The 9,799-nt window shown below is 45.4% G+C and overlaps 1 protein-coding gene across 1 annotated transcript in view; it reads right to left on the reverse strand.

The window, feature by feature from the left end:
• Nucleotides 1-133: 133 nt before the first annotated feature.
• The window catches only part of LOC119431335 (transmembrane protein 209), a 29,806-nt gene continuing 20,140 nt past the window's right edge, over nucleotides 134-9,799 (reverse strand). The window contains exons 12-16 of the mRNA XM_037698822.2: nucleotides 7,019-7,119; nucleotides 6,439-6,553; nucleotides 3,944-4,038; nucleotides 3,111-3,184; nucleotides 134-1,379 (exon numbers count right to left, since the gene is read on the reverse strand). Of these exons, the coding sequence (XP_037554750.1) occupies nucleotides 1,325-1,379; nucleotides 3,111-3,184; nucleotides 3,944-4,038; nucleotides 6,439-6,553; nucleotides 7,019-7,119 (440 nt within the window). The 3' untranslated portion in view covers nucleotides 134-1,324. The remainder of the gene's footprint in view (nucleotides 1,380-3,110; nucleotides 3,185-3,943; nucleotides 4,039-6,438; nucleotides 6,554-7,018; nucleotides 7,120-9,799) is intronic.

Genomic DNA, 9,799 nt, shown 5'->3' on the forward strand with positions numbered 1-9,799 from the left:
GCGCAGATGGCCCTCAAATACATGCGCTCAGTCATCACCGCGTCTCAGGCATTATCACCTGTTCAATAATTACGGGTCCTAAAGTTCTAGCGGAGCCTAAACACTACGGCTGGTTTTATTACACGCACCCACAGTCACCCACAGTCACACAGATCCACACACACATCCACACACAGATCCACACACAGATCCACACACACACAAAATGCGGTCCATTTCCCTACGCAAAGGTAAGCCGATATCGTCGCTGTTCTCGCCGCACACTTTACCACAACAAATGTGGCACACATCCATGGAAAAGCCGATATTCTTCATTGCACAATCCATCACAGACCACCTACACGTGGTTCACGTTCGCAAGTAAAAAAGGCACAGCGTCGCCACATTTTTATCACACAGTTTACCACATGCCGATGTTCTCCGACTAACATTACTGCTAATCTGTCGTTGAAAAGAAAAGTGTACAATCATTGCATTCTACTGGTGCTCACATATGGGGCAGAAACTTGGAGGTTAACAAAGAAGCTCAAGAACAAGTTAAGGACAGCACAAAGAGCGATGGAACAAAAAATGTTAGGCCTAACGTTAAGAGACAGGAAGAGAGCGGTATGGATCGAAGAACAAATGGGGATAGCCGATATTCTAGTTGACATTAAGTGGAAAAAGTAGAGCTGGGCAGGCCATGTATGCGTAGGATGGATATCCGGTGGACCATTAGGGTTACAGAATGGATACCAAGAGAAGGGAAGCACAGTCGAGGACGGCAGAAAACTAGGTGGAGTGACGAAGTTAGGCGCAAGTTGGAATCAGCTAGCGCAAGACAGGGGTAATTGGAGATCGCAGGAAGAGGCCTTCGTCCTGCAGTGAACATAAATATAGTCTGATGATGATGATGATGATGTAAAAGTTAAAAATAAATAAAAGAAATTAAAAACACGCGTCCACATGGCGCCCTACCTACACCAACTAAAGCGCAACTGCACCACGCAGTCACGTCGCCGGTGCGATGTGATGTACCCCAGGAGAGGTCTATTGTGAAGGGAAGTTGGTCTTAAATGCTGATGCAATATGAGTATGATGCAGTAAGATCATGGGATAAACAGTAATGAATGAAGAAACCTAAAGCACTGTTGAAATGCATAGTCCACATATTTGCACAGAAAATGGTACAGTCAGTTGCATGAGGACTGTTCTACACTGCACAGGTTACTTGTGTCCATAAGCAACTCTAGATGGCAACACATGGCAATGTCCCGCCGAACTATTTCCTCCAGGTGAAGGCAACCCGACTTGAAGCAACTGCTATACGTCAAGGTGAGCAATGCTATCCATCCAAGACGCAGAGGACGTTCACTCCCGACAGGCCAAGGTTGATCCTCCTGCACAGTTGGTAACAGTTCATAAAGTTCTCACTGTTAATGTGCACAAATATCTTGTTCCCATTTGTGTGAAAGCATCGGCTAATTCATTATTCACTTTTATGCGGGAACAGCAATAAGGACAAGGACGAAGTGATGACATAAATTTGTCTTTCTTCAGTACAGCGCAGCAAGTCACATTTTTATGTGCCTTCACTCCATCTTTTCCTTAGCACTGTTCCCTCCTGAAATGTTTGAAATAAAGAAACTAAAAATAATATAGAGAGAAAACACCGCCATTACTGCTAGCTGGAAATGACACACAACCCAGAACACTAAGAACCAGCACAGCTCCTTGGCATGACCTTCGAGATGAGGCAGCACTTGCGGCACACTGGAAATCTCAGAGGTCGCGGTCTGGAATTTGTGTAACATCTGCAGACTACCAGGTGCATGTTTTGCAGGGTTCGTACAGGTTTCCAAGGCAAAAATTGAAGGATATTCCAGGACTTTCCAGGACCTGTCACGGGTTTTTCAAGGACTCAAAGCGGCATCCAAAGTAGGATTTCTTTACTCTAACAATTCCAAAAATGACTAGTTTTATTGCACTTACAATAAAAAAATGTATATCACAATTATAATTAACATGTTTAGCCTTGATAACTTCTCAAAATCGCAACACAACATGAACACATAGAACAGCGGCTGAGATTTCTCCAGTACTGGCTGGGTAAAGTGCACCAAAAATATTTAAAACATGCAGCATAGGGATATTGCACCAAAATAAGAAGAAATAACTGTATATTAGAATGATGTTAATAATGTCTAGCCTTGATCACTTTGCAAGTTCAAAACGTATCAGCGGGGTTCTACTGTATTTTAACAAATATATGTACATTGCAGTTTTGTAAAACATGTCTTGATCATTTCTCAAGTCCGCAATATTAAAAGTTAGCACAACGAACACTCACAACAGCTGCTCAGGCTTCTGCAGTATTAACTGGGTTGGTTCATAAAACATTTCCAAAACATTCAGCATAATGTTATTGCACTTATACTATATTATAAATAATATTATAACAAACCTCCACCCAAAGGCACAAAGGCACTGAGCATCAGTGGTAAAGTTGCTCAACTATAGCTCTCTTTAGCTTCACTAGCTTCACCTCGCAGGCAAGAGGGAAAGTGGGACAAGGCAGACCAACGGGCGAGGAGTGAAGCGAACGATAGGGTGTGGAAAGCGGCGTAAACACAGCCAGCCGAGCCAGCACCGAAGCGCGGCACGGGTCTCTCGCTCCGTTCGCAGTTTGACGCGGTGAAGCCTTTCATTTTTTTCCGCGCAGTTCTGCAAAACGGAACCATGTGTGCTCCCGCCGGCGTATTCTTTATGAAATGGGGAATTTGTCAGATCGACACCGATCTACCACAGAAAGGAGGTCGCAATATCGATATCAGAGTGCATTGCTCACGAAATTCAAGGATTTTCAAGGAAGGAAAGAAAATTCCAGGACTTTCAAGGGCCTCGAAAACGCACTTTTCAATTTCAAGGGTCTTCAAGGACCTGTACGCACCCTGGTTTTGTCATCCTAAGAGCTATTTAAAGACTTAATCGGGTTGTTAGACAATTACCAGCCCTGCAGCTTTGCCAAGATTGCTTTCATAGTAGATTACTACTACTAATTCATAATCAAGTTAGCCAAAGTGAAGCTTGATTACAGTTTGGCTTTAAAAACGAGCTTCTCATTCTCTTACCCAAGCATGCCACCATGTTTAGTCTTGATACAGTGCAGGAACAGGAGGATGGCATAGAAGAGATTGTTTCGGCCCTGCGGTAAATAAGGCACAGTTACAACAGCCTGTTAATGTTCTCAGTTAATTTACCTGAGAACTGAGTTAACAGAAACGAGGAAAATTGAACCCAAGAAAGTTGTAGTGCAAACTAGAGCCTGTCATGCCAAACCTTTCCTGTGCTGTCCATTGCATCACCATGACTAGTTGTCCCAAAGATTGTAAAGAAGAGTGTTTTCATATTCAGACACTGCAATACAACTCTTAAACGACATGGCTCACAACATAGACTGCTAAACGCTGCATAAATTCAAGAACGGTTTGCAGCAACCATGCTTTTGAGGTACAGTCAAACTTCATAATGAAGTCGCATTTGACACAAAAATGCCTTCGTTACGTCCTACATTCATTAGACGCTGATATCAGTGAGAAAAGTGTTAAATTTATTTCATTATAACAAGGTTCAGCTGTACTAGGATAAAAATCGAGATGCTCTACGTCTGTGCTCTGCGATTTTGTGCGTAATATGTTTTATGTATGTTACCTTGACGATGATGCGCTTTTTCTATCTTATGTGATCTGTTTTATTCTGTTTTTCCTACAGCATACATGGTTTCTTCATGGATACACCCCCCCCCCCTACATTCTAGTCGTTTCTGTGGTCCCATCGTTGTTTGCTTGTTCGTATATTTTATTGGTACAAGCAAATGTTTAACTGATTATTCAACTTAATTCTGCAAATAAACAGGGAAACCATATAGGCTGAATGAAAGGAAACTGGCCTTTACAGAACATACCTTCGGCAGGTCCCAGGTGTCCTCACCTACGATGACACGGTAGTGTGGTGGTAGCACACTGGTCTGATAAATACACAGGGCGTCCTTGTCTGCAGCTGCATCACAACCACACACATACAAGGGACAACATCACACACAAGGGACGGATGATGAGAAGATATGTTGTGGCACCAACACCTCCAGTCATATTAGACACAACAGAAAGGATGCCTCTTAGACTGTACAGTGTAGACTCAATAAATCAAACTGATGATTCACGATTGCGATTACTTCATACAAACTCAAAACTTCAACTGGCCTGCTGCCTTTTCAATGCATTACAAAGCCATGCAATTTGAACAATTCAATTGGATTTCAGGTAGTTCAAATTTTTTGGCTCAGTATCACAGGATTGTGGCCCAAAATGGCTGAATGAAGAACAGTCATACTGCATGGACAGTCAACATGTCCCCCCTGTTCGATGTCAGAGCATCGATAACATTGATTGGCCTTACTAAGAAACACCACACCACCAATTACAGTGTAGACCGCTTATAATGTAAGTCGCCAGAGTCGTGAATATCTGCACTATAAGCGGTTCCACACTATAACCAAAACAACGATTTACAAGCCCTGCAAGTATGCAAAACATGTAGACCAAGCAGCCGCGCGTATCCGAGAATCGAAGCGTGCGACTGGGAGTTTTGCATCCGCTTAAATTTATGAACGTTAAAAGGTTAATGTCCAAGTACCCACGATCTTTGCATGAAGCAGACAAAGTAATATATTTTTTTTAAATGTCTCAGTTTCACCCGAAAGGCGAAGCATCAATTGCGATAGCAAATTAGTAAAGAGCTATAAGGAGTAGGGATAGTAGTTTTATCGGCTGCATAAACTTGACACATTCACTTACTAATTGAATTAACAAGTGTGGTGTCAACGCGCACAAGCAAACATGAATAGACTCGATGACTGCAGACAACCACTGTCAAAATGCAGGCGTGGGGAAATGCGGCCGCCGCAGCAAGCGAAGGTTCGTGCGGTCTATCGCTTCAACGGAAACCGAGGGGCGTAAGCACAGCGCATACAAAGGTCAGAGCCATGTGGAGATCGCTTTCAAGGTACGGTGCGTGCGACAACACCGACAGCCAGCACAGGCGCGAACGCATTTGTTGGCAGAGTAGAAGCCGCCCTCCCTCCCTTCGCGTGCTGCCTTGCCGCTTGGCTCCTTTCGCGTGCTGCCTTGCCGCTTGGCTCCTTTCGCGTGCTGCCTAACTAATGAACAAAAATTGACTAATGATCTTAGGTAATTACTTTACGACACATATTGAATTAACGAATAGTAGCCGGTGAGTTTGCAAGACACATCCACTTAAAATGAATTTCCAGGATGACACCAGTTTTGAGATATTAAATACTTCGGTGTTCCAGTTACTTTTGTGCTTCAATGTATAAAACAGCATTTTGGTAAAAAAAGTAAGTGGAACAACAGCACATTTTTATGGCGAGTTTAATGGTACATATAAACTGGTGACATTCTGGAAATTCATTCCAAGTGGATACGCCTGACAAACTCACCAGCTACAATTCGTAAATTGCAATATGTGTTGTAAATTAATTAACTAAGAAGTTAATTAGTTGAATATGTGTTTCGATTTCTCGTGCTACTAATGTACGCCTCATCGAATAACCCAGCTCAATTATAAGAATTATGCTACCTGCCACAGGCAATTTCTAAAAATTCCGTAAAACTTAAAAATGAACACCCTGTATATTAAACCTGTTCTTGTTTCAGGTCTGTTTAAACTGGATGCGTATGTCAGTCAATTTATAATTTCAGACAACTTCAGCTAATTCGAACTTCCAATTCTGCCATCACAAAATTCATGTTGCTTTAAGCCATGACAGAATGCAAAATTTGCATATAAGTGAAGTCCATACTGCCGTGAAGCAATGCCATGCTTCAAGACATGACAGCAGTAAAAGCAGAGATGAGTGAACACACAAAAAAAGGCTGTTCATGAGGCATTGCTTTGTTCAAACAATTGTACATGGTAGCCCTTGCAAAGATTTCAACATTGGAATTTGCAGTTATTCTTGCATATTATATGTCTGGATTTCTTTCTCTACTCAGGGTTGTAGTTTGGAGCAAAAATTTGGGAGCTGTTTAGAAGTCAACCCATGCAGACATAGACGAGCCCTCAAAAGGCTTCTTAAGTGAGATACATTACAACACACACACATACAAAATCATGCAAGTGAGCTAGTATCCGGTGCACATGTAATAGTAGCTGAATATGAACACATAATATCCATCAGAATGATAATCAGGGCTGGTTAGTGCATAGTTGGGTGATGAAAGAAACAGCAATTTAGAACAAGACATGTTGCGAAACATATGCTAATAAACATAAACATTAGCCAGCACTAGTGTGTCGTCTGGTGTATGTCCTGTGCTGCAGTGCTGATTCTTTCATCACCCAAGCACATAATGCAAAGAATGATGTAACACTCACGAGGCTTGTTTGGTGCCTTGTGGAAGAACTGCGAGGTGAAAGTTTTCCCATCTGGGAAGCGTGGATCAGGAGGTAGCCTCGAGTTCAGGTATGTGCACAGGAGATGCAGAACTATCTGTCAGCCCAACACAAAGAAAGAGCCATTCAGAGGAAGCTTCAACAAATGTCAATATATGACAATGAAGAAATCATTTAACTTGACATCCGCTGAACCAATTTTTATGAGATTTGCAGCATTTGAAAGTGAAGCTAAAATCTACCAACCGTTGGGAGAAAATATTTCATTTGTGCCTCCGATTTTTTTTGTTTCTTTTACAAATTTGGCAAGAAAGATATTCCAATGCGATTTCTCAATATTACTAATGCTACTACGTACATAATTTCAGACTGGAAAAATCAATAACAGTTATCGCAATAAAAAGTGCAAAAAAAAAGTGCGGAGCTTGCATGACCACCCCATTTATAAACTTAAGGCTGTTGACTTTGCATATGCAATCATAACTAGTGAACTTATGGCACTTTCCTCAGGGTTTGTGCTAAGGCTTGAGGGAATTAAATGAGCACTCTTCAGGCTACTTACAGCTGAGTCGGTAGGAAGTGAGTCACTCCACGGCTTGCCCCGGTAATTCTGGCTGCCACTGTTCCACCGGAAGTCACTCATGCAGCCACCTCGAGCCAGCTCTGGATGAAAATATTGCACCAGCCACAAAGGAAGTCATCTAAGCAAACAGCACACCAGAAACAGACACCACAGCCACTGACAATATTTTACACAAGAAAATTTGGGAGAATACCTTATGTGCAGAATAAGGCAAAGTATTTTTTCAATATTGACAGCCTGATAAAGCATGTCGCATTACATTCAGAATCGTACTCCGAATACAATACAGGATTTCTACCTCCATCCTAATTTTGTGCTTCCACACGCAGCAAGCTCGGCTGCCATACGACTAAGCCTAGCAGAAAAAGTGTCAGCCCTTCCACTGGGGTGGAGAAGGGAGACCAGCTATGGTGGGAATTATGAACAGTCAGATCTCCTTAATTCAAACTGCCCGTTTATTCGAACTGACGCTGTGGTCCAGTCAAAGTTATGTGTATTTGAATGGGCGAAAACGCTCGGTAATTCGAACGCGAAAGCATTTGCTACGGTTAATTCGAACATACCGCGGACCGACAATGCTCTCAGCAGTGCGCCAAATAACGCGGCAGGCGCCTCCGACCGGCATTGCTCCGACACCGCCATAGAGCAAAAGCATAGGAGAGACCCCTTAATGCAGCGGCGGAGGCCCAGTCCGGCCAACGAAACTGCCCACGCCGGCAAACGCTCGCTTCCCGATAACGGCAGAAAACGTAACTTCAGGGAGCAGGCTAACCTGCGCCGAGCCGGCTGTACCGGCGGCGGGTGCTCATGGAAACAGTCGAAGGTGAGGGAGCTGCGAGGGAGTTGAGAGTGAGGGGAGCCACCGAAGCCACTGCCACTGAAGCGGCGGAGTTGCCGAGGCCTAATCCACCTCCCTGCCGCCCTCCTCACTCACCTCCGATGGTCTCCATGTGCACCCGCCCGTCGCCATGCTGGCACCGTCCGCTCCCGATATGCTTCCGCGCCGCAATATTTCGCAACTCGCACCGTTCGTGCATTGTGCTATGGTGCTTGAAGACTTCAAAAATACGTCCTTCCTTTAATTCGAACAAATTTTCGGGCCCCTTCGAATTCGAATTATCGAGATTCGACTGCATTTTCAATTATGACTATTAAGGTGTGATGGTGTAATTAGTTGTTTGAACTAATAGAGAATGAGAAATATATATAATCCGGTGGTTTTAATTTATTTAGTCACCACAGAGACCATGGCCTTATGGTTGCTATGGTACACAGCCATAGGGTGTACGGCAACAGTAGGCGCGTTCTTCATAAATACGACGTCTATACACGTCCGGTGTGTTGTAGCGGTTCGTTCACACACGTCAACCCGAAGCACTCGAGCGTAAACGAAGTGAACCACTTTCTATCTGGGCATGCCATGTCAACGTTGAAGTCACCCGTCATTACGACAGATGCTTCGTCGTCGAACGTAACCCATCACATTGCCAGCTCTGCTGTTGTTCGTGACGTATTTGGCCAACTACCTCTTGTTCGACTAGGGCTTCTGAACCACTGGACGTACTACGTCCTGCTGCGTACACTCTTCCGCGGAGTTTGAGCGCCCATTCGCGCTTCTGGGCATGCAGTCACGCGTTGCGTTGTTCCTCCGAATGAACGGCATGCGGCCGGGCCATCGCGAGTCGTAAGGGCAACTGGTAAGAGCGCTAGCGCGATGTCCACATCATGGAACAGCTAAACGCCGTTTCTACACGGTTAGGGGAGAGGCGGGCGAGAGCCCGGAGAGAGTCCACGGCACAGGCGGCAGAGGCTGGCAGGGCTGCGCGCATGCGCCGCAGTGGGAGAGCGGGCACACACACGCACAGTCATGAGTGGCAGCAGCCTATCTCTCCCCGACCACCGGGCCGGCACGTCGCACCCTCCTCTCCTTCCTTCCATTTATCAGCGGCCCTGTCAATGGATTCATGCGGAGCAGCCGAAGGGGCAAGGGAAAGAGCGCGCGTCTGCAGCCGAGGCGCACCGCCTGCCTAGCCTCCCAGCAGGGCTCAACTGTAGTCAGGCACAGCTTCCAGCAGGCTTGCCGCGCTAGCCTCGCAGCAGGGCCCGACTCTACTAGGGGAGGGGTGGGGGGGGGAGGGGGTAACGCGGCATAAGAGAAGGTTGACTGGCGCAAGAGAAGAGAGATAGCGGGGGCTCAGCCGGTCGGGAGGGAGGAGGGGCTGTGCGCTCAAAAAGACGACACTCGAGCCAATGCTGATAGTTTTTTTTCTACACACGGACACGATCCTCAGGGACTGAGCCCTTAACAGCTGCGCTGTAAAAACAACATCTGGTACACAGGAGAATGCAGAAGTGATTATAGCACCGAAAGTGGTCACTTAAAAAAAGCACCCGTGATTGCACTGTCAACCCTAAAAGCCCCCCCCCATCACCTGGACTGCTGTGTGCGATGCACATGGCAAAGTGCTTGTTCGTGCATTCTTATTCCACCTGAGGTAGAAATGGACACCACGCGTGTGGAGGTCTGGTATCTCACAGGAGTACCGAACACCGCGGGTTCAAGCAAAGCGAGCCACAGGGCCGCGTTAGCCATTGCCTCTCATACTCTAGCATACCGCTGCGGGCACGCTCAGGCCACAAAAGGCAATCCCCACACACAGAAGCAAACGAGCCTGAATGGACATGCTTGATGCTACCATAAAAGCACCTCTACTGCAAATTGTGCGTGAACGTCCTCTATGTATTTACTGCATATGCCAT

Source organism: Dermacentor silvarum, chromosome 10, assembly GCF_013339745.2.
Source record: "Dermacentor silvarum isolate Dsil-2018 chromosome 10, BIME_Dsil_1.4, whole genome shotgun sequence".
Taxonomy (NCBI): Eukaryota; Metazoa; Arthropoda; class Arachnida; order Ixodida; family Ixodidae; genus Dermacentor; species Dermacentor silvarum.